This window comes from Ambystoma mexicanum, chromosome 8, assembly GCF_040938575.1.
Source record: "Ambystoma mexicanum isolate Mex_15411 chromosome 8, UKY_AmexF1_1, whole genome shotgun sequence".
Classification (NCBI taxonomy): Eukaryota; Metazoa; Chordata; class Amphibia; order Caudata; family Ambystomatidae; genus Ambystoma; species Ambystoma mexicanum.
In genome coordinates this window covers 1,664,875,451-1,664,901,615 of record NC_090929.1, presented here as the reverse complement: position 1 = coordinate 1,664,901,615, position 26,165 = coordinate 1,664,875,451, and the positions used below count along the sequence as shown (strand labels likewise).

Below are 26,165 nucleotides of genomic sequence, written 5' to 3'. Positions count from 1 at the left end.
AGTTCATAGTGATTTCTACATACTGTCCATCTGGCACTTTTGGGGGGGGGCCCGGCCTGCCCAAATTTTGCTCAGGGGGGGCCCAGGCCAAAAAAATGTGAAGACCACTGCCCTAACTGGTCCCTTTTCTTTGATCCAACTTCTTTTTGAACCATTACAAGACTTTTGTGCACTGCAACCGTGTGACCTTGGACACATTTCGTTTGGATCCTCTTAAAGCGGATACGGTCTACTGACTCTGAATTCACGGTTTTACTTTGCCATCCTCTCTTGCTATGTTCTTGTGAAAGTGTTGGGATCTGTTTCAATTTGTTCTCTGCTTTTCTCTCCGTTTTTTTTAAAACAAACTATTAGAGTGCCATCTACATTAAGCGCTCACCGCTGTCTGAAATTAAGTGGGGCTTTACTTAAGACTTGTCTAATATTCTTTTAAGGGAGCGTATATCTTTTAGTGACCGTGTTTTTGAATTGATTACTATTAGTGCCTGTGTGTTTTTCTAGATGTGGTTTTAAATAAATAATTATATCTCTTTTACACCAAGCCCTGGTCAGTGTTTACTTGTCCTATTGTGTGCTCTTGACCTATTGTGAATACTCTGTATACTGCCTAACTCTTCTTGAGGGAAGTCTGACTGCTCAGCCACAGTTACCAAGTGAATCTGTGTGGTACAGACTGCTACCAAGTGGGTTTACTGCCAAACACCTGTAGTCCTAAATCTTTTGCAGTGGTCCCAGAGGGAACTGCACAGGTTTCTGCCTAACAGGCATGTTGAGTGGATTCTCACAAAGGCCTCTCAAGCCCACCAATCCAAGTTGACGCTTTATATGACTTTGTTACAATAGCAAACAACCTCCTGAGTGGTTCAAAAAGTCTAGAAGAGCTTCTCGATATTTTCCAAGTTCTGGGGAACCCCAGAGTCTAACCCAATAGAAAACTGGTTTCCAAACCAGTTGATATGTTATAGGTCCAAGCCCATATTCCATTTGTAGTGGAGCATCTTGCATTTTAGAACTTCAAGCTATTCTGTGTCCTTGGTAGCATGTCGCCTCTAGCATAATATTTTATGTCATGCGCCCAGCAGTTGATGATCATGCTATATTGTACCCTTTGCCATATGTCACCTCTAGAATTTCAGGCCAAACCGTATTTCTAGCAGCATAGCTTACTTAGAATATACTCCTAGACTGTACTCCAACCAGCATACTGCACTCTTCCATTTGCCTATTTAGATCTTCTAATCAGGGCACCATTCCTTGCACTGAGATTCATGCCGCCCAAACCCAGCTCTGCTCTCCCACCCTTTCTGTCCTACCCCATACTGAATATAGTTATGCTAGGCGGGATACTCCTCACTATGCTCCCATATTGCATAGTCCAAGCCAACATTCCTTGCACAGGTAACCACTTCCTTGTTTTCAAAAATGGGTTGTCCAAACTGGCATGCCCAAGATATTACCCCATCCCCTGCCCAACACCCACACCATTTTCAACTAGCACAGAACAGGCCCCTAGGGTCAGCCTTACCACTATGATAAGGGACAAGCTCTCGCACCCACCCAGATCCTGCTTCCCATGGTAGACCACTCACCCACCACTAAGAACACTGTTGGCAAAACCCACCCTATTATCGGGAACAACAGAGTTTTTCGCCTAACATCACGTACCAAATTGATCCACTATAGTCACACCCCCACTCTCGTAGCACCCAAACCACCCAAACTCAATGTCCTTTGGCAAAACAAAAAGCACAAGCCACTTACCACCAGGTCTCCAAAATCTATGCTTAAAGCCACTTACCCTCTAATATCTAAGAATGTAATTGCAATGGAACCCAAGACACCCATTAATGTTCACATTCATAAGCCATCATTAATGCCCGATCCCTGGGAGCACATGCCATCGAAATACATGACCTAATTATAGGACAAAACCTTGATTTATTAGTAATCACAGAATCCTGGCTTCACCAAGCTTCGGGACCGCTACTATCCTTGGCCATCCCACCCGATTACACTATCCTCAGAGCTGATAGGACCCACACCATAGGAGGCGGTGTAGACATTATAGCCAAAAGCAATCTGCAACTCAGATCAAGTCCCGTCGAAGTCCTCTCAGGGTATGAATTGCTGCTAGCAAAACTTGCTATGAATGAAAAAACTACAATTAACTTGGTGGTGATCTATAGAACACCTAGCTTAAACAGTCATCCCGAAATAGACATCCCACTTCTTGCACCTTTCATCAAATCCAACACGAAATGCACCATCCTTGGAGATTTGAACTTAGGTTTCAATGATGAACAAGACCTTAAAGCCGCAACTCTACACGCAGCACTCAAAGATCTAAATTTAGGGCCAATTGGATTGGTGAATGCTCCCACTCATATTAAGGGCAGAAGCCTTGACTGGATCCTCTCACTTGATACCAGACTAAATATTGATACCATTACCCCACTTAGATGGTCAGACCACTTCTGCATTAATTCTACCCTCATGTGTGTTGAAACACGTCCTCCGATGACAATAGTTATGGATACTTTTGAAGCCAGAAACCCTAGAAAGCTCACTGTAGCGAACTTTGTCCCCACTCTTAACAAAACCCTAGCAACCAACTTAGTCACCAGTAACGACCCTAGCACCATTGCTGACTATTACCATATATGCCTCACCCTCACCATCAACCAAGTAAAACCCATCACAACTAAAACGCGAAGTGCTAATAAAAAGTCCCATTTCTGGTTTGATGAAGCATTAGCCGCCCTAAGAAGAACCAAACGCGCATGTGAACATGCCCACATCAAACACCGCTCACCCGACTCTGCCAAAGCTTTCAAGGACGCCAAAAGAATCTATAAAACAGCCATTATCTCCCATAAAGCCAACTCCTACAACACACACATCAGCAATGCCTCAGACTCCAAATAACTGTTTTCAATCCTTAGAGAATTAGAAAATCCTACCCCAACCAAAGCTCACAGCAACGCCAGCCAAGAATGGTGCACCACCTGTCATGACCGCAGCCTCCAAGGAGTCAGGTTTAGCCCAACTGCTTCGGAAGCTGGGTCGCAACTTCATTTCCAGGCACCCATCGGCTCCCATAGGGGCCTTATGGACCTTGTCCTGGCGCCAGTGGCGCCAGGCTCATAAGGGGACCCAGTCCCAGCACAGGACGTGCCGGGCTCATGATGTAAGGAATGGTGCTTGGGTGGACCTACCTGCTGCAGACCATGCTGCTCACTCACCTGCAGGATGAAATCCTCATCCATCCATGGCTGGAACTACTTTACCTTCTGGGTGTGGCCAGCACCACTCCCTGGGACTGGATACTGGAACTATTCTGAAAGCTGGGACTTCTTACTTGGGCGAGGCTGCTGTGGAAGGAGACACCTAAGCACTCCAGTAAGCTATTTAAACCACGCCCGATCAGAGCAACGTGCTTCGCGTTATTCTGCAATAGCAGCAGGACGCTCACCGTGTCAGCTCCAGAGAATCTTCAACTTCTGCATCTGGGGAAGAGAAATCCGCAATCTTACCTTCCGAAATACCATCTTCGTCTTCAGCAGCATCTGAAAAGGGAAAAGAACACCAGGTTAGCACGAGATAAAAACCAGCGCAGCACTTACCCAGTCCATCGGTGCATCTGAAGCCACGGGCTGCAGGTTTCCATTGTTCCGGCACCCTGTGGAAGCAAAGACATTGGTTAGTAAACCTCCGTGAAACTTTCCTTACCTGTGCTGCATTCTTCTCGCCTCTGCCGACGCTGCTACTCGCATCTGCAAAACAAAAGGACATCATTAAGAAATACAAAACTCCATCTATACGCACGTGTTTTGGGCAGCGCTCATCTTTCTCACTCCTCGGTGCATTCCTCGACATCCATTTTTCTACCCAGCTGCTTCTGCGACCTGAAAAAGGAAAAGAGACATTAAGAAGTGCTTTTAACTTCGAATTGACATTTTCTACTTACTTGCCTGCAATACCTTCGCCATTCCATCGCTCTCCGGACCTCCATATTCAAGCAACCGCCGTTCGTGCTGCTAACAACGGCCTAGCTCCAAATATTCATCCTCTGCAACCAAGAGGCTGGACAATTAACCAGTGAAGTAACTGGCTTCGGCGCCCCTGCACAGACGCAGGATGGAGAGCTCCGCTTTCACCTACATAAGGTGAGCACATTTAGCCTATGAACTACTTGGGAGTACCAGGAAGGGGAGGCAGCTTAACCCAGTCAGGCTTATATATCCATATTAACCCCTTGTTCTCATAATTGCAGACACCTCACCCTTCAGATCAAGATCTCAATGAGGAAAGGGCCTTTCCAGGGTGGCATTCGAGGCCTGCGCGTGACCCTAGAAGACTCCGAGAACCCCCAGCCCAGACCTGCGCCTCCGAGGGATTCAGGTGAGCGTTACACCACTATTCAAGATGCACTTGCCTCCAAAATTGCTGTGTTACAAAATAAAATAAGTGCCAAACGACTTCTATTAGCAGACAAAAATACCCTAGCCACCAACACCCTCACCTCTGCCAATGATAATACCAACTCACTATTCCATTTCACACCTGTCTCTCAAGAACTAGTGTTTGACACTATTGCAAAGCTAAAAGCATCCAAATGTAAAGGGGATAACGTCGAAGCTAAATTAGTCAAAGCATGCGCTTCCTCTCTCACCCCTACCATCACTAATTTTGTCAATTCCTCCTCCTGTACCAACACTGTTCCAACCAGCATCAAAAAAGCCTGGGTCACCCCACTTATAAAAAAACATCTCTGGACCCTACAATACCCACCAATTATCGTCCAATAACAACGGGCCCATTTCTACTAAAACTTATAGATAAAAAAGCTTACACACAAATACAAGCCCATCTGGAACAGAACCATTTACTAGGAATCAGACAATCGGTTTCCGGCCCAACCATAGTACGGAAACGACCCTGCTGGATCTCTAAATCCAAATGGACACTATCAGAGATTCAGGGAAACTTTGCATCCTCCTATTGTTAGACCTGTCCGCCACATTTGACCTTGTGGACCATGACAAACTGTGCACCTCATTAGCCAAAGATTTCCATTTCTCGAACGATGCCATTATGTGGGTGAAATCCTCTCTGTCGGAACGCACCTCTAGAGTTGCCATAGGCAAAGTAGCGGCCGATCCCATCCCAGTCCCCATGGGAGTACCGCAAGGATCATGTCTCTCTCCCACCCTCTATAATGCCTATACTAAACTCCTTTTATCAGCCTAGACGATATGGGTGTCATCTACACTAATTTCGCGGATGACACCCAGCTCCTCATACCCATCCCAGGAAACTATGACCAAGACATTATCACCATTAACAAAATGTACGCTATCATTCAAAATTGGATGCCGCTAAATAGTCTTTGCCTTAACGATGAGAAGACTGAAGTTCTCATTGTGGGCTCCCCTTCTAAAATAGCTGCCCTCCACCCAGACTACTCTTCGATCAATATCGATGGCACCCTAATCCCAGTACTCAAGCAATTAAAAACATTAGGTGTATACCTAGACTCCAACCTCACCATAACTAAACATATTAGTACGCTCTCCTCCTCTTCAGCGTACACATCCAAACTCATAGCATTAAGTAGACAATTTCTGACTCTGACCAAGGCTCTAGTACTGTCTAAATTGGATTACTGCAATGTGTTATTGCTTGGGACCTCTAACTCCAATCTCAGCAAACTGCAATTGATTCAAAACAAAGCCTTAAGCCTTAGGGATAAAAAAAGTTTGAGCATATTACCACGATAAGGAAGGAGGCCCATTGGTTACCAATCAAAGACAGAATTATCTTTAAAACTCTCTGCATTGCACACAAAGGCCTTGCCAAAAAAGCCCCGATCTACCTCAACAATGCCCTGCAGAAAAAAGAATCGACTAGAACTCTAAGGTCTAACGATAATTTACTCTTAGTGACGCCCCGATACAAAAATACCAGCGCGGGGGTTAGTAGCTTCCAGGTTTTAGCACCCAAACACAAACTCCCTCCCTATCTGTATCAAAAAAGAGACATTGCTCCCCGGCTTAAAAAAACTGCTTAAAACCTTGTTATTCAACCAATATTAGCAGGAAGCACACCTGATCTTTTTGTAAATAATGCTTATGATTGTATTGTATAATCTTCTGTTACTGTAATAATGTTTTATGCAAACTACCTTATTGTATGATTAATTTCTAAGCTGTCTGTAACCACGCAGCGATACCCCAGGGTCTGGGCGTGTAACAAATAAAAAATTAAAATAAATTAAACTCAGCTCCATATAATACTGCTGATGTTACATGAATCCTATAGATGTGAATAACAGGTGAGGCTGCCTGTTCACCATGAGAAACAAAAAATGTCTAAGCCTCCACTATTCTTTTCCAGGATAGTCGGAGCCCTGCCGGACTGACTTTCCCATGATCCTGTGTCAGAAAACCTCACCTCCAAATAGTCATAATAGGTAACGTGCTCCAGAGGGGCCCCTCCAACGTCAAGCCCAAGGACCGTGGCCCTGACCTCCTTGGTCTAAACACCATCACTTTGGTCTTACTCCTATTGAGGGTCAGGCCTAGCAGGGAACACCTACACACAAAACGCTCCAAGCCCCGCCTGATCCCCAAAGGAGACTTAGCTAGCAAAACTGAATTGTCAGCAAATGAGTGCCAGATAAATATCGGCTCCCAGTTTTGGTGGGTCAAGACATTCTGCTAACAAATCCAGGATAATCTTGTTGACAAAGACTAAACAGAAGCGGGGCAAGGACACAGCCTTGCTGCACGTCTCAACAGGGAACTGGTTGGTAGTCCAGCTGGATCCCACATCACAGTTGCCATGTTATTGGAGTGAAGCTGGACAATCACTGACACCAGGTGACATAACACCCCAGCCTCAGCAAAACCTGCCATAACTGGGCCCTAAGTATGCTGTCAAAGGCAGTCTGGAGATCAATAAATACTGCATAGATGAGCATCTTCCTTAGCACAGTGCATTTCTGCAAACATATGAATAGACAAAAGCACTGGTCTACTGTGCTTAACCCTTGTTGGAAGCCAGCCCGGAGGTGGGAAATAAGACCCTTAGCAGAAACACATTGCTATAGATGCTGTAAAACCACCTTTGCAAATAGTTTCCCTGATGCATCGAGTAAAGAAATGGGCCTATAATTACTTGGTTAAGCTCCCATGCCCTTTTTGTATAATGGTACTATTCTCTTCGAGTCGCCACGATTCTGGGACCTTATTGAGACTAACCACTACTTGGAATAGCCTCATAAGAATTGGCGCCCAGATATCGGGCTCATCTTTGAAGAGATTGACTGAAATTCTGTCCGGGCCGAGAGCCTTGTGGCCCTTAGTACTCAATAATACACTCTTGACAGCAGCCAAAGTAATGTTAATATATGGGCCACTATGGTTCGATAACGCACACTCCATTTCAATTGAGCTCTCACTGCAGGGACCTTTGGGGGTAGCCTCCTCCTGATATAAGACACATGAATGAGAGAACCATTACGCTGCTGTGGATCCAAATGCGAGTATGCTCCCAGTTGCACCAAACCATCAATTTAGTAGAACACTTTTGTGGCGAGAGCCAAATAATCTCAATTCCCCTCCTTTCATTTTTCATTTGCACATCCTTTATTAATCATAATCAGAATTATCTACACATGTTTCACCTTTTTATAGTCAAAGGGCTCCTCAGTAGAGTATCTATTGCTACACACTTGAAAATCCTGGTGTGTGCTATCTTTACATTTTCTTAAATTTTAGAATGACAGGTCTTTTTTAATGTCCAGGTCTTTTCAGTTATTGGAGTATCAAATGGCAGCCTATTTGGAGGGATACGATTGTCCTTCTCTGGATACAGCAGATCAGATTCCGCTGCTGTAATTGTGCAATTGAGACTGTTGTCATTAGTATCCTTCTGTTCGGAAACCAGGGACCAAAAAGCCTTACTGTCCTTTTTTATGGCTGTTCCACTGAGTTCAACCCATTTGGATTGGAGGAATTAAAAACTTCCTCAATTGCACTAAGTTCTTGTAGTTGCTCCTCTTAAGGTGCAACACCACTATATTCACGTTCCCTTCATTCCTGATATAGGGCAATCTACAGCCAGAGTCATACCAAAGAGGCATCCGCTGACTCCTCTGCTTTGGCGAAGATACTAACCTAGTGAACCAGGGTCTAAGCTCTGAAATCAGGTAGGCATACTCAACCAGTATTTCACTGTCCCCAAAAGAATATTCACTAAGGGTTTCAATGGGGGAAAGAACAGACTGGTAAATAGTGCGCTTAAGGCCTGCTGTCATGATATTATCCCACTTGACAATCCGTCTCACATTCCCAATTATCCTGATCGGCACTGGAGGAATAATGGCTTCTTGCTTCGTACTCATCCATCTCGTTTTTAGCAAGAGGGGTTTATGATCGCTGTCCATGCGTTCAACTATAGAGAACTCCTCCACTTCCTCCCAGTCACCCTTCTCTATCAGGATGTAATGAATCCTAGACGAGCATCCCAAGCCAAAAAAGGCATCTTTTCCTGGTCTATCCTCTGCACATCTGCCATTACACGCTCTCAGGTTCAGTTCATACAATAGTCTGGCTGTCTCCAGAGCATGCCTATGGGCCCGCACAGGGTAATTGGTCTCATGTGAAGGTATCTCCCAGGCTGCATCCACATCCTCACCTAGCCCCTCTAGTGCTCTTAGTGGTTCAAACTAAGTTGAAATCTCCTCCAACAATGATATCAAAATGACCAGGGGTCATAGACTCCTGATTGCTCACTAGATCATATATTTGGGTCAGGGTTGCCATGGATTAGTACCATAGGGTATTTTGTACACATTAAACATTTAAAATAAGCCCCTCTGAATTAGAACCAGTTAGTAACTGCAAATCTGCTCTACTTTCACTGCTCATCTCAAATTCCCACCCTGATTGCACTGCAACTAAAGTCAACATCTAATGCTAGAACCTCAAACTGTTGTAACCTAACCCTCCAAGGCAACTTGCAATGCATAGTTCGAAGACAAGGGTAGGATGATTTTGAGATGACAGCACAACCAAAGGTACAGATGCCAAATAGTGTATGCTTAAATGGGCCCCTTCTTCCTTTGGGACTGAGGGGTTTGTAGCTCTTACAAAGTACCTCCTCCTTTTGGGGGCTAGTAGTGAGGCTTGTACATAGCTCTCTGTGGGGAGTATGAGTAGGTAGAGAATGGGGCCACCAATCCCAAAGATTTTGACTTAAGTCAACATTATTTGTATTATTAGGATATTTATTGAGCACAAACCTAGCTTCAGATAACAGAATGCTTTACTATCATAGGCAGAAGAACATGGTTACAAGCAAAGAAACAAGGGAGCAGGGAGCTAACAGGGGAAGGGGCGGGCAATTGTCAGCAATGGATCTACAAGCAACCAGGGGAGGAAACAGTGGGGATCAGATCCTGTAGTCTGAGGTAAGGTAGAGGGTATGTGAACCTTGATTTAAATTGTTCAAAACTAATTCTTTATTAAACGTGTTAGTAAGAGCCCCACTAAAGAGCATCAGATGTGCCTTTGTTTTGGCCTAGGACGTCCGTTATTGTATACAAAGCAACCCGCTCAGAGCCCAGTTTCAAAACGCTCTGTTTAGTTGAGCTTTATAAGAGCCAAAATCTGTCCCCCGAACCTGGATTGGTCCCAGAGTAGTATTGGACTATGGCGAGGTAGCCAATAACTTTGCTGTTCTTAACTCATACTGAAGTTGAAGACCAGGTTACTCCAATTGATTATCCAGCAATTCTAACAGTAGAGCTAGGTGGTCTCTGGGACAAAACCATTTGCAGACAAAAGGGAAGGTCTTCATTATCCTCGTGATCCGATTGGAAAATCTCTCTAAACCTTTGAGTCTATCATGACTCTGGAAGAAAGAGTCCTATGAAGTGTGTGACGGGGACAGAGATCTGTCCCTGTTAGGTGGGGTATGGACCCCTGTCAGCCTGGCCAGGAGGTAGGAGGCCTACCAGGGTTTATGCAGGGCCAGAACTAGCCCAGCGGCGGGGTGTGAATGTTTGGGGGGCCCCAGTCCCAATCCCTTTCCCTTTCCCTTGTGCCTATTTGCTTGGCAGGAGTACCACTGTTTATCACCCCATGCCTGCACCGCACCATTCTGGATAGGGTCTTTCCCTTTGTCTCATAGGATCCCACTGTCAGCAGCCTTGACAACGGGACAGCCAGCGACAGTCCGTGAGAGAAAAAGAAAGCCAAGCGAAGCAGCGCCGTTTGCTGCCTGACTTTGCCTGGACTTTTGCTGGTCCCGCCCCCTAACACAGGAAGTGCATATAATCTACTTCCCGTGCGCATTTGCGCGCGCGCATTAAGTACGCGCTATAAGTAGCGCTGTTTGCTGTCCAGTTACGCTGCCCTACGTGCTCAAGATTCCTGGAAACCGCCTGGACTGCCTGACTTTGCATGGACTTTTGGTATTTCTCTACTTGCCCTCATTATTGTTGTGATACACTCATAAGTATATATTACTTATATATGTCCCTTTTTTTCCATTATTTATTTGGTTTCATGTTCAGTGTGCTTATAATCATCGAATTCAAACGCGCTAACTAATCTGCACAAAATTCCCTTTTTTGGATCAACAACATTGATCTCCTGTTAATACAAACATGGCGAGTGAACTAAGAAGCGCTAAGGGCAATTTGATCACCCCCTTTCCGCTTTCTTCTAGTAACATTGACTCGCTTGAATGTCACGGGAAAACCTCATACATCGAATCGACTGCCCCCGAAGCCCATGCCGTGACTTCTGTCAAAGAAGAGTTGCCCATGACCTGTCGTGCTTCACATGCTGCCCAAATACATGTGCAGAGAAATTCCCCAGTCTCTAATCACACTCTACCCCGTGCACCCCCCGCGCCTTCTGCCTCTCCCTCCTCCATTAGCCCTGAGGTGCGTAAAGCCATAGATGATTTCAGAAGTTGCTCTGAATCATCCCTGGTCTTTGAAACCGACAAAAAGCAATTCGATTTAACTATGGAGAAAATGGAGGCGCTTCAATCTCTTTGGAAGTTTCGCCAAACCCCCCTGTATGTATTTGTCAAAATGCTTCAATTGAGTTAAAAATATCCAATAAAAAAATGAATACCATCATAGCGCTATATACCCCAAAATTCACTCAGCCTAAAGATGGCCCCGATAGTCCAACTGAGCTGCTCAAAGTACTCGAACACATGCAGCCGGACCCTCGAGAACATCCTTCAATAGAGAGGACTACTGGCTTTATGTCTCAGAGAGCTAAAAAACTTCATCAAAGAGCTGTTAAAAGGTATGCTAAAAGAAGAAAAGACGCCCTGACCAAAGGTTCCAGTACCCAAATCGACCCAACTAATCAGTCATTACCCATTACTACTGAAGCAACAACAGATGAAGACCACATTGATCTTCAACAACTTTCAAAAGAAAGCCAAGAAGCTTTAATTCTGCCCACAAAACCTAATTCGAAACCGCCCAGCAAAGCAACAAATACCCCAAAAATGCCTAGCTCGTTTGTTAATGCAAACTCTCCCAAGGAAATCATATCTGTCAACTTTGACAACAAAGAAGCACCCTTAAAGAGACCAACAATGTGCCAATAACAACTAAACGAAGAAATAAGACAATGTGATAATGTGATAACAAAAAACGTATCCATGTGCTTGGAGTCCCAGAACGAGCAGGCTCCGACACAATTGACGGGAGTTAAATCGAATTTGATCAATTACTTTCCAATATGTGGCAGAATCTGCACTACCCGTCATGATGATACTCTGCCCTTAGATCCTCCCACCAGTACAATGACCAAAACCTATAGCGAAGCCTGCGCAAACGTTCCTAACTCTGTTCCAATTTCTACTCGAATTATAGACCTCCCTAATATCATTGGACCTATGACAGTAGCAAATGGACGGGACATCAATCCACCTGCAGCAGTATTGCCAGTGTTACAACTACCATCTTTACATCTGAAAAATTCGGACCCGAGTACTACTAATGTATATCATCCTCTGCTACCAAGTCCTTAATTGAATCTATCTGTCCTACTATCAATACTGATAAAACGGACTCTCCTAGTATAACCCGACCAGAGATAGTAGTTAACCAACGAGGTAAAGTAACATCTCTTACAACACTATCACTCCCAGAATCCCTTTCCTTCCCTACAACTAATCAGAACCTGCCTAGTGCACCATCATCCTCTGATCACAATTGCACATTGGAGCATGGCCCTGCACTACATAGATCTATCTTAGAAGCTCAAACCCCCACAATGCTAACTCATCACGATATTTTAGACATTCTGAGGAAAGAACTTTACGAGAGATCCAGCAAAGCCAGCCTGGACAATGAACCATCAAGTCCAAACCCGATCAGTTCGAACAATCATGTCCCCCCTCCTGATAACACCTCTGACCCTCATACAAAATCGTTCGATCGACCCCCTGATAAGATCCATCACATCACCACGGAAAAACACCATCTAATAGGGTTCGAAGGAAAAGCGCAAATTACTTGGGATGAATCGCATTAATCATGCTTTTCTTCTAATACTCTTCAGTCGAATCCCTCAATTACGGATGTTTAAATCAGAGGATATCCTGAGAGTATCATTATCTACAGAAAACAACTACCATGCAGTGTGTTACTTGTCCTCTGAAGCTGTCATGAAATACATATGGTTCAATAGGGAAGGTATAAAAGAAGAAGGCCTTGTCCTAAGCACAATGGAAAATTAACAAGAAGCAATGAAATTCATTGAGTATAAATGACCCCAGGCTTCTATTCCTGAATCACGATCTGCTCTGCTACCTAAAACTAATGAGGATCCAAATGCAACCATCAACGAACTATTAAATAAAGCGGGCATTTCTCATGATCTCCCGTGGCTAGCCCCAATGCTCAACTCCCTTTTCAAATCCAAGGAACCATATACTACATCGTAGCTGCCCACAAAAACTCAACTTTTCTATCTTGGAATTCATGCGGCTATCACAATCTTATGAAATGGCACTCAACGATAGATTGTGATAACTGTCCATCAATATTAATGATACAAGAAACCATGAAAACCATTGCTTTTTCGTTACCTGACTATACAACGCACTGCTTACCGGCCACACGATCTTCTGCTGGTCGCCCCTCTGGAGGCATCTTGATAGCAGAAGATAATGCCCTAATGTTTAGTTCCAATATTGTTTGGAAGGCCAACAATTTGCTCCTGATATTGTTAAAGACAAATATCTATAAGTATCGCCACCTAATTGTAATAACAATTTATTGGAATCTGGCGCACACTCCAATTGATGAGGTGATTAACTTGGTTGAGAATTGCCTAGAATTTGTAACTCGCGAATACCAAAATATTGAAATAAAACTAGGAGGCGATTTTAATTGTGATTGTAGGACTAACAATGAGCTTAGAGGCTCCAAAAGTAATATACTATCAAAGCGCAGAGGCTCCATATGGAGGAACTTTTTAAAAGATTGGGACCTGGACATTATTACACCTGACCAAAAATCCAACTGGATTACATGGTCAAGAGACGTAAAATTCTCAACGATTGATTTTATATTCGTCACTCACAATCTGCTTGTAACATCAGCGCCGCTAAAAATCACCCCAATGTCATATGGTGACCACGCACAAACACTGGGCAAGTTAAAAATTAATTTCCCTATTTTGGCAGTTGATCCTTCTACAATGTTGTGCGAAATAGATCGCCCGCAGGTTTCTCTGAGATGGAGTCAAGTTCTATGCAAACAATTTGTACAATATGTAACACTGGCCATTGCCAATCGTCACATCTCAGAGGAAACCCCCAATAGTGCTATGGAGTCAATTTACGCTGAAATAATTCATGTTGCATTATTACATTTTAGTTAAAAAAAAAGTACTGCCGCCAAACATCGACATTTATTTGACCCTCTCTGTAAAACTCAGAAGCGAGAAAAAAACAAGGCCCTTAGAGACTTGAAAAAAAACAATGATTTATCCCGCGAAACGTATCAAATACAGCGAAATCGAATCATAGCTTCATATAAACAAAACATAAAACACATAAGAATAATAAGACACAATGAACTTAACTGTAACCTTATTAGAGCCATAACAGCCTACGACACACGAACCATTTGGCGAACTATCAAAACCAACCATAATCAAGTGCCACTCTCAGCTCCTAATGCCATATCTGAATCTACTTGGTACACCTATATCAAAAATAAATTTCGGATCCCTTATCAGTTTCTGAATATTCGTACAACTTCTTTACTATATCAAGACCTTCCCCGTTTGAATTGGACCATTGCTGATATTAAGTGGGCTATTTCGAAACTTAACTATTCTAAATCAGCATGTCCAGATGGCTTTCCCCCCTGCCTGTACAAAGCAGATCCGGATTTATGGGCTACGATTATAAAAACTAAATTTCAGGCCATTCTCAACTCGGGAATTATTCCTGCTTCTTGGCTCTTGGCTAATATCATACCGATATTCAAAAAAGGAGACCCTTCCTTGCCACAGAATTACCAGCCTATCGCCCTGATTGATACGGAAGCAAAACTTTTCTCAATTCTTCTTCTCTATGATCTCGAAAAACATATCGAAATGCATGAGTTATACTCTAAATATCAAACTGGGTTGAGGAAAGGGATGAGTACCTCGCTCAATGCCATGATAATGGCATTTACTATCGCAGGAGCAAAACAAACATCTGCAAATCCAGTTTATATTGCCCTCATCGATATGACTTCAGCTTTCGATAATGTGATACGGAATCTATTATGGGTCAAACTAACTGAAATGGGAATACCGCCAGTGTTAATATATTGGTTCATTGCTTTGCACACCAACACCTCCTACACAATCAAACTCACTTCTTAAGGCCGTACAACCAAACCAATCAGCACTGAAATAGGCTTAAAGCAAGGCTGTAATTTAGCCGCTACCTTTTTCAACCTGTACCTGGCAGACCTCGACAAAGGCTGGGACGAGAAAAACTTGTTCTGCGTGAAAATCGGGCTTATCCGATTAAAATGGCTCACCTTTGCAGATGATATCATTCTATTTGATCCTACTCCTGCAGGCCTCCAATTTAAACTATGATTATTCGAAGAGTTCGCAATAGCACATAATCTAACTCCCAATTCTGCCAAAACAGCAGTGATGAAATTTGGTGTTCATAAGAAAACTGGAAAATTCCAATGGTATATCATGCAAACTATCATCCCTCCTCATATAGATACGATTTACCTAGGGTACTATCTATGCGAGAAAAACTCCATTGAAGTGTGGACTGACCTATTAAACAACAAGATCAGACCACTCACATCAGAGTTAAAAATAATAAACACGAAATACTGCAGGTTTTCATTAACTCCTTTCATCGAGTACTTCACGCTTAATCAAAAGTGTTATTCTTTATTCAGTAGATATATGTTTGGGCGAAATGGGTGCGATCTTGGATCAATTACAAGGGACATCCTTGAAATGCGCAATGTCCCTTCCAATGTCACTGCCTAACACAGTCTTAAGGCATGAGCTAGGCCTAGTAGCGTTATCCACTCGCTGGAAATGGCGACTCCTTACAAATTTCGCAAAAATAATTTATCCTAGGGCGAATTCCCTATATGTGGATATGAAGCAAACAATTGCCTTAAAGCCAACGACCCCCATGGACCAATATCTGACAAGAATACATGTTATTCTGAATGATGCCAACATTACAGTGGATGACGTTTATATTAGACCTGCTTATGCCAAAAAAAAGTTGTTTGAACTTGACTGGTGCACAACTATCGATCAAATAGGATCATACAAACTCTACAAAGAGTATTATCTATTCACAAAAAAACGCACACCAAGATACGACCATATCACTCTATTTCCTTGTAATTATACCCGCAAGGCCTTTCTACGGTTTAAATTTAATTTACTATATACCAAAGAATGAATTTCGAATTGGGCTGGGCAGAAGACGAGCATTGAAAACAAGCATTGTAGATTTCCCACGTGTACTGAAACCATATAAACATTAAAACATCTGATTTTATATTGTCCTCATTTTAAGAACTGTTTTACTAATGGAATTTGTGAACATCAATTATACTGATTGTTTTTTATTCCTATGGGCTTAAATGATGCAAGGCAATCAAAACCTCTCATTTATGCCTTAACGAGATTTTGCAAACTGATAGAAAAGGAATTAGACAATCATGCCAATACCAATGTTTGACAAACTGTATAGGTAAACTCACCAAATCAGGCGAAGAGAAACTATTGATGTTGTATTTTCTTCTCTTTTAAACCTGAGTATGTTTGTTTCTATTTTGTAAATCTAATCTTTGTCTTGTTTTGGTACAGGAAATATTTATTATGAAGTTTTATTGAATAATGATTTTACATTTTTGTATGAATTTTATTGTAATGATTATCTGTCATCTCAATTTTGTAAAGGTTCTGTTACTTTGTAATAGAATCGAGAAAAAAAAAATATAAAAAAAAAAAAGCCAAGCGACAACAACAAGAGGTAGAGAGAACCATATGGCAGCCTGAATGTAGCAATCCGCTACGGGGCACCACCCCAGTATGACTATCAGCATGACAGTGTCAAAAACTGCACTGATCCACCCACTTGGGAGAACGAGACGCACAAGCACAATGCCAGCACAAGTCAGAGCACGGAGGAGCCAGCAGGACTTGCTTGCTCAAAGACATTGACTGTTCACTCACCTGTGTGGGGGCCACCGAGTGGGACTTTCACTGAGCCTGCATTTTCCACTACCTGGGATGCCCCAACACAAAATGCGATATTGACAGTTGTCGGCTGCCATTGCTGGAGACAGGCAAAAGGGGTAGTGCTTAGGACACCTTTTGAATGTTTCTCTAATTGTAACATCTCCCTTGGGGAAAGGAAAGGCAGCTGTTGGCTCAGGAACCAGCTGAGGTAGAGGGCCAATGGAAGGGGGAGGGGGATAAAAGGGAGGAGAGGATGCAGGGTGTGGGTTATTCGGGTGAGGGCATCGGAGGGACAGAGAAGAAAGTATCAGGTAGAGGAAGGAGACACAGTGCATGGAGTAGGATGAAGGAGAGTAGGTGTCAAGGGAGAGCAACAGGCAGACCTACAAAGAGGAACAGCAGAGTGTGAAAGGTTTAGATTGAGTAGAGCCTGAGTGTCTGAAAGGTACAACCGATAACTTGCATCACATTGAGGAATCTATAGCAGGGACCAACAAGCTTGTTCCCTGAGGGAGTCTAAAGGTAGCTAAGACGTTTGAATTTTGACCATCACACTTAGCCAGACAGTTTGGTAGATAGTAAGGCAGGGTTCGAAATTGAGGGTAGCTAAGAAATATTTAGCTGCTGCTTGAAGCCTAGAAGGGCCTGGTTAACTTGAAACCAACAGCTACCAGGAGTTGACTTTCACTCCCCAGGCCAAATGATGGCAACAAACACCTCTATGTTAAGTTAACTCCATGCCTTTAGGATAATCTATAAATAAACCTTTAGGATGCATATTTATGACATTTAAAGCATAATGGGTCATAAATAATGGCCAAAATTATATGTTTGCATCCTATGTGAAAGTTAGATGTGTGGCAATGCAGTGTACTATATCCTTGTTCCCCAATGGTAGCTCCTTGTCAGTAAATGATGGATTCCCAAGATCTGCCTTTAGCTCCTGCTTATCCAATCTTAATTCCGATCCCTGGAAGAGATACCGTTCTCTAGCGAGAATCAAGGGGTAGGAGGAATAGAGAGTGACAGCCCTTTGAAAGCCCCTTGATTACGAAAACAATAAAAATGCTTGGACTGTATGCGAGAGTTGGTGTGTTCTTGATGCCATCGTTAACACATGGTGTCATCATGGGATCATCCTGTCCCCAATACATAGTTCGCCCACAGCCCGGACAGATGAGAATTGTACACCTGACTAAGACAGCCCGAATCCTTACCAGAGTCATTCCCAGGGCTGCAGGAAGTAATACGTACGGCGACAAGGAGGTGGCAGTTCCACAAGTGTTAGAGTGGATCAAGTTCCCCATACTATCACTAGCCCTATTTGTAGGGAGGTGACCCGCTTTATTATGACCTGAGAATCACAAAAAAGATACTGTAACGAGAAGCTGAATGAAAAGCCAGTCGCTTTCTAACATAATGGCATGTACAAAGGTGGGGTTGTCCTCTGAGCAACACATACTATCAAGGGAAACAGAAGTTTGCCCGGGTTTTATCCCATCACCCCAAATGGTCATACAGCAGACATAGATCTCAAAATTAAATGCCCTGCTAGACAGTATATAAAATGCACAGCTGCCAGGAGGTGCGAGATTTCAGAGCCGGACCAGAGGTGAGGAGTAGAGTGCACCTGAGAGATGTAGATGTGAACAGGGGGAGAGAGAGGAGATAGGAAAAAAGCAAACGGAACAGTGGCGAAAAGGAAGCGAAACAGAAGAGGAGGGACAAAATGGAAGAGCAGAAAGGAGAAAAACAAGAGAAAGAAGAGTTGGGGGAAGGACGAGAAGCTTTAACCCCCATTTAGACCATAGAACTTAAAGTGATTACTAATAGGGTGGAAGAGGAACCTGAATAAGAACCAGGTTGGGGAGAACAATTTGCTTGGCCCAACCGGAGGCGAAAGGTTATAGTTACCTGGGAATCCACCAGATAGCCATTGCCTAACACTCAAGGCAAGACCCAAGATACCAGGCGATGGTACCTGGTAGTAGAGTCTGGGAGTTACCAACGGGTGACATTGGTGACATCCGCCAGAACCAAGAAAAAGATAGCCACGTAAGAAGTGTGGGTGGGACAATAAGTCCCAGAGATTGCAAGTGACATTTTTGTCGAGGCCGTAGTCTTGAACCAAGGGGGAAGAGGTAAGGACTCAGAACCACAGTCCTAAGGAGATTTTACAGAGGATTCAGGGTGCTTATTGAACCAAATCTAACCCTACTTGGTGTGAACAAAATAAAACTGACATTGAACTTTCACATGGCCTTGAGTCATCTGTTGATATCTTGGCCATGGCAGCGGGTAATACATTTAAAATGTTATACACAGCTCTTAACTCACCATGGGGGTAATAAAAAAAAACACTACAATATACAGACTATCCAAGAGCTAGACAAGGGAAGCCTTAGGGGAGGACATTCGCCAATGGCTCTGAACGCTAATATGACAACCTATGCAGCACCTACCAGCCCCACTTCATGTCTTGAATGATGTCACTGATGGCATCTGTTAGCGTCTGGACATTTTCAAACTTCATTCCTCGGCTGCAAGAATAAAACACATTAACTGAAGTCTTGAATTGTGAAGATATTTTGTATTTAATGTCCCTGAAGCTGAAACACCCACTCCCTTTAAAAACCCAAAATACCTTACTAAATGCATAAGAATCTTATGATAATGGGAAGATTGCCCAGCACACACTTAAGACGCCTGTAGTCAATTAACAGTCTTGGACCCAGTAGTTGGGAGGATTCACTAAACCCATTATGTTGCGTTCCATGTATGTCCATGATTACGAGAAACCAATCTAGCTCCCCCACTTCAGCTCAAAGGATCAGAACATTGAAATCATTCCCAGCAGTACACGTGTATACATATCTTCATGTGGCCTCTGTGGGGGAGCCATTGTATAGTCAAACATTTCCACAAAACAAATCTCAGGACTGCAGGGTTGCTGTCACAAAGTAGTAAGATTAACAAATGACTGCAGAAAACACATTCCTCAATTTTGAAGTACAGTGAAACAAATTAACAGAAGCAGACTCAGACTAGAAGTTATATAATACTATTTTGAATCTATTGTTTGGGCCATCTTTTGTGGTCTCTCGTTTCACACACTATTTCTCTTACACTCTTTTTGTTTCCCTCTCTTTCACTCTAATACTGTCATACTATCTTCTAACTGGTTACCATGCACTGGTGGGGCAGCTGCCAGTCTGGCGACATCAGTCAAAGTGTAATACTGAAGAGCGTCCTCACTCCTTGGTTTCTCTGATGCTTTTTTCTGTAGATTGCTATGTGAGTACTGCATGCAAGCAGGCTTGACATTGTTGAAGACCCAATGTACTGGCAATTATGCAGACCCCCTCATTTTCTTGATTCACAGTGTACTCCCCATCCCCACCCACTAGCTATTCAAATTGATAACAATACACTTTACAAAGGTACTATGAAGAGTTTAGGAATTGTAAAACTACAGGTAGAACAATAAACAAAAAGTTTTGCACTTTTTTCGCATTAAGAGGTACATTTCCAAAGAGAAAAGAAAGACATCCGAAATGCTGCTCTTAAGTACAGCACACTGTAAAAATCTTAGACGATAAATGTGTAAAAGTGCAAGTGCTAGATAAGGCCTTCAGTTGAAGGCTGCTGTCCGAGACTGGTATGTAACAAAGGCACACCCAATTAGCAACCTCAGATACACTCAGTAGACAGCTGAACACTGCAGGACATATTTAGCATATTTAATGTGATGAATCCAATGGAGTCATCACTGATTCCCTGGCGGTAACCTCCTCACATGTGGCCAGGGGGACAGCAACCGCTACTTGATCCTGACCCAGGCGGCGGTTATATGAGGGAGGATCACATGGGAGGAGACAGCCTCCGGGCAGATGTCATGGCTTCATTGGATGAGACATGGTATCCCCCATTTGCCCATGAAGCAGTCCCCTTTTTACCCAATACCCGTATGGCCTATTACCATACATCTACACCCTGTTAGGGAAACTAGAGAAACCCTTTCCCAAAACTCTGTAGATCAGACTTCCATACTTGGTCTAAAATGTGGAAGACCCAAGACAACCTTTTCCAGTTCTAATTATTTACCATTGAGAACGGATATATCATTTGGTATTGTTGAAAGTGATTTTTCAAGTAATCTGCGTCACCAGACAACTATAACCCAAATACTGGGACAAGGAGGGGCAAAAGCAATTCAGAATGAAAGGAGCCCCAAGCTCAATAAGAATTCTAGTTGTTTTCAAAGTGCACCTGTAGGCAGGAAACTCAAAGACCGAAAACCAAGTCACGAAGGCTCCTGCTGCTTGGAAGAGGATGTGTCCTTCATCCACAAAGCTTGTGAGGCCTGGAAGCACGTACCGGTTTGGTCACCATAAGGGTAGAAGAGAAACACTGCAGGCGGTACCGCAAACACGCCAGGAGGCAGTGGAAAGCACTTGGGACGTGCAGCAACCACAGAAAGAAATGTTTTTCCTACAGACACCTGAAACGAGACTGGCATGCTGAGGCGAGGCTGTGGGAGACACAATAAGCGAGAGCAGTCTAGAGGCGAGAAAAGGTGGTACACATTTGCCGTTTGAGCGCGAACGGGCCGTGAATGCCAACAAGAGCTGGGAAGTCTGCACAAAACACTGGGGACCAAGGGGCGTTTCGGCGACCGCACCAAACACGAACTGTGATAATTAAAGCCATAGAACTAGAGAAGGTAACGAGAGTGAAAGAGAAAAAAGAAAGCATAATATAAATAAGACCCCTAACAAGATATGATTGTATGGAATACAAAAATGTGCGGAAGTCAAATCGGAATGAGAAAAATGTAATACTATTGGGAATTCGAACCCGGGAAACACAGATTGACCAATCACAATCTGCTTTTCCCGGGCGCGATTGTGCATTCACCGCCAGCACCGGTGCTACTAAAATAGAAGAACAAGTTACTTACCCCAGGTAACATATTCCTCATCTATGATATTCAATATCCAGCGTCAGCTGCTTCGGACATTTTCTTTTAGGCAGCGGACGCTGTGCGTCGACTCGATGTCCCTCGAGGGCCTCCGTCTAGAGGATGATGTCATCAAAGGTATGTATAGCATGTGCAGCGCCCATTGGCTTCAGTTCTGTTTTTTCTTTCAGTAGAACTACCCGCATAAACACAGGTTTGACCTTACTAAGCTTTGAAGGAATGAAAGCTGTAATAGCATGGGAAATTCTACTGTGTGGTAGGCTGGGAGGGAGATGAGGAATACGTGGTTGGAACATCCATTCGAAAGAACGTTACCCGAGGTAAGTAACTTGCTCTTCGAATGGATTGTGTCCTCCCACATATTCCTCATCTTTGATAAGACTCCCAAAGCAGTGTTTATTTTGGTGGAGGGAGTAAGAATGTTATCAATGGTTTCCATGAACCGAATGGAGGACAGCTTTTCCAAAGCTTCCATCCTGACCGAGGGAAGAATCAAGGCAGTAATGCTTCGTGAACGTGTGTGTTGAAGACCACGTAGCTGCCTCACACATGTTTTTAATAGGAACACCTCTTTTCAGGGCCGAAGAGGTAGACATGCCCCTGGTGTAAAGGGCCCTCGAGCCTTCTGGAGGATCTAGCATGCTATATCTAGCAGGTATATATAGCATGCGCAGCACCCATTGGCTTCATTTCTGTTTTTAATAGGAACACCTCTTTTCAGGGCCGAAGAGGTAGACATGCCATGGTGTAATGGGCCCTCAAGTCTTCTGGCGGCTCTTTGCACACCAGCCTGTACATTCGGAAATTGCTAAAATGATACATCTTCATAAGGTCTGGTATGTTACCGCCTGACCCAGTTTGTGACTTGTATACTGTGATGCTGGAAATGCATCGGAAGGACAGGGCCTCTGTATCCTTGTCCTTTACTGCTTCTGATCATGTGTTCTGTTGTGTATTCCGCGCAGGAGTTCATGTGGCACTCCTGGCGGTGCAGCTCTCTCTCTTGGTTTGGTGAACAGACCCGTGGGATACCCTTATGGCACCCATGGGTAGGAGTGCAACCCTGTGCCCCTAGTGTATGTTTTTGGGCAACTGTGTGTGACCCACAGAGCAGGGTACGGGCTGTTGGCAGCTCCGTGCTGAAGTGACTGGTGCCCTGAGCATCCTCCATTTTGGGATGCACAGGCCCGGTCATAGGAATCAGTAGATTCCTGATGGAGACAAGATGGCCCCCGTGGCCTCTTGACCTCCATCGTCGGTTACCTTGATCTTCCCTAAGTCCCGGGAAGCCCTTCCTCTGTCCCTTCACCCTGACTGGCTGTTGGGTGGAAGTTCCATATATGGTAGTGTGGGGAAGTGCCGACCAGACTGGCTGGAGCCTTCTCAACGACCGTATGTTGTGGGTACGCCTGTGGGTGGGACCTGGGTGAATGGAGTGGGTGACGAATACCAATTTTATGTTATGGGTGTCTAGTATCTGGTGGTTGACACAATGCCCGAGACAGCCCTGCACGAAACCGGTATGAATGCAGTATGGAGTGTTGAATGGCTCGGTACTTGTCCCAATACACATAACTTGTTGTGAGTGTCTGGAGAGAAGTGAATGGCCTGAATGCACTGTGTGCCTGATTGGCTGCCTGAATGCCCGTAGTCGTGATTGGATCCTTGAGTGTGACCCAGCGGAATCAATGGAAGATCAACAGTATATCTGGGGACCTCTCACTGCTAGGAATCGTGTTCAGAAGCTGAGGTCCACTACGACGAGTAACTGGAGTGAAGCTTAACCTTGAAGCCCTGCTGAACGAGAAGAATTGCTGTTGCTCTCCTTCACAATCTGAAAGCTGCTGTGTCTCCAAGAGCTGACCCAGAGAGGACCTGGTAAGGCGCCCTCTTCCCGAGCTACGAGGGACCATGGTGCACCAGCCGATCTTTGCCAAAGCTCCCTGGTAGACAGACCTTCGACAGGCTGCCGACCCGATACGGGGACTGCTGCGGAATCCCAAGGAGAAGCGCCCGGACTGTTGTCCGCCACTGTCGACGACCGCCGTCGCCGACCGGAGCCGCTGTGCTCCCATTTGACTAAGAACTTCATTGATGCCAGGATGCTCTCGTCTGTATAGTCGCCGCTGTATCCTGCTGGAGAAGGCCTGACCGTCGACGCACCGAGGAGCATCCACCGGTGGGTTTCCCGCCACCCAAAGACCACAGAGACGCTGACGACTCAACGCCCTTGCTGGGCCACAGTTTGTCAAACTCTTTGCAGTCCAGAACTATCGACATCGAGGTGCCCCGCACGCCTCTTCCTTGCAGGACGTTTACGCTAGTCCGTCAACGAGCACCGCTAGGAACGAAGCTGCCACTTCACCGTCATAGTTCACCCTGTTCTCTGTCGGACGTTCGACGAGCTGCGATTCCTGCCTTAAAAGGAGGGCACTCAAGAAGGGCTGTCGATTCCCTAACGAGGAACGCTACAACGCCAGGTACTTCGGGGTTGCAGAACTATTGGGAAGTCTAGTGTGAACAATATATGGACTGGGCTTGTATCTTTATTCTACAGGTTGCCCAGGTGGGGGGGGGATCTCCACACACAGCTGTGTTTAACGGTAGTGACCAGTATGCTGCCAATTGTTCGTATCTTGCTTTCTTTCCTCTCTCTACTGCTGGTTTCCTCTTTATTGATCTCTCTGACATTTTGACCATATATTTGATGCACTTTAACGAGATCTAGTAATAGTTGTGGTACCACTGTAGAACTGTATATATTTACCATTGTGGATTTTCAGAGCACAAAGTGAGTTATCGTGATATTGTATATACCTTTGAATATTAATCATATAAAGACTGTGTTTTAACTGATACAGTGTGCGGACATTCCTTTGTGGGTGCTTGGGAACTACACTGTACTTAAGAACCAGCCTGCATCACCTCCTGAGAAGCTAGGCCTTGATTGCTTGACCAAGTACCAATAATAGAGAATCTTGGCTGGGGTCCTCTGTGCCTCTCCTTTACCATATAGAGAGCGTAAGTACAGACACCCGCCTCCGGCGTTTCTTTACATATACCCTATAAAAAGTTGATCATCCAGGCGAAGTTTGGACAATCTAGAAATGTAGAAGCTTAGAGCTCTACGCGGATCTAGTCTGTGCAACCTCTATTCCTCCATGCCAGGATGAGGGGGCAGGTAGAAAGTAGGTAACACAATCTTTTGTCCTACATGAAAATATGAACTGATCTTAGGCAAAAATGAAGGCTTAACCCTCAGGACGACCTTGTCCTTGTGGAATACCGTAAAGGGTGGTTTAGATGATGGTGCCTGCAACTCACTCACTCTACGGGCTGAGTTAGTGCAACCAACAAAATGGTCTTGAATGTTAGTAACCTTAATGGAAATTAATGTAAAGGTTCAAATGGTGCACACATCATACATTTTAACACCAAATTTAGGACCGAAACGGGAACCTGAAAAGGAGATAGAGGGAACACATTGATGAGTCCCTTCAGAGATTGTATCACTAGTGGTATTTTAAAATATGAAGTTTCTTCAGACTAACGCTTAAAGATGGATAGCGCCGCCAAATAGCCTTTAATTGTTCCAACCTGGAGCCCCATATTGGTTAGGTACAGTAGAAAAGATAACACCTCTGGTGTCTTGCATAGTAAAGGGTCTGCACCAGCTGCAGAATTTGTTCCGACGGCAGTGGTACAAGGAGTTCATTGCTGGCCTTCTGGCCAAAAGCAAAATCTCCATTACGTCATCCGGGAGGTCCCATTCCTTGTATCTCAGCCTCTCAGAAACCATGTGTGAAAGTTGAGTGTCTTGACCTCTGAATGGAAAACCCAGCGATCCTCTCGCGAGAGAAGTTCCTCTCTTTGTGGAAGACGTATTGAAGGGCAGATGGACATGTCCAGAATTGCCCCTGACACAATCCGGGGCAATTAGGATCCTGTGTTTTCCAAACTTTCTCAACCTCGTGATCTCATGCGGGATGACAGAGACTGGAGGAAACTTTTACAGGAGTGGAAACTCCCAGTTCACTACGAACGTGTCTCCTAGAGCTCTGCTTGGGTGAAATTCCCTGGAGCAGTACAGTTCGCACTTCCGGTTGACACTGGTCGCGAACAGATCCATTTGAGGGGTTCCACAGCTAGTTCCCATTCATGGGTGACTGTGTTCTACCTGCTCAGATCGTCTGCCGCCATGTTCTCTTCCCCAGCTAGGTGTACTGCTGATACGGATATTCCTTCTTGAATTGCCCAGACCCAGAGCTGCATTGCCTCTCTGCACAGTGCTAGTGACCCTACACCTCCTCTCTTGTTGAGGTAGCACATGGCCATGGTGTTGTCTTTCATTATCAGGACTGTCTTTCCCGTACAGAGGGCAGAAAGACCTTCAGCGTAAGTCT

At 44.3% G+C, this 26,165-nt stretch overlaps 1 protein-coding gene across 3 annotated transcripts in view; it reads right to left on the bottom strand.

Annotated features, from left to right (window-relative positions):
* Nucleotides 1–26,165, bottom strand: part of INPP5F (inositol polyphosphate-5-phosphatase F) — a 2,244,937-nt gene that overhangs the window by 980,214 nt on the left and 1,238,558 nt on the right. For all 3 annotated transcript variants that reach the window (XR_011268751.1, XM_069611942.1, XM_069611943.1), the window contains exon 12: nt 19,244–19,321. Coding sequence is in view for 2 of the 3 variants with exons in the window: in XM_069611942.1 (XP_069468043.1) it covers nt 19,244–19,321 (78 nt within the window). In the remaining variant the exon portion in view is untranslated. The remainder of the gene's footprint in view (nt 1–19,243; nt 19,322–26,165) is intronic.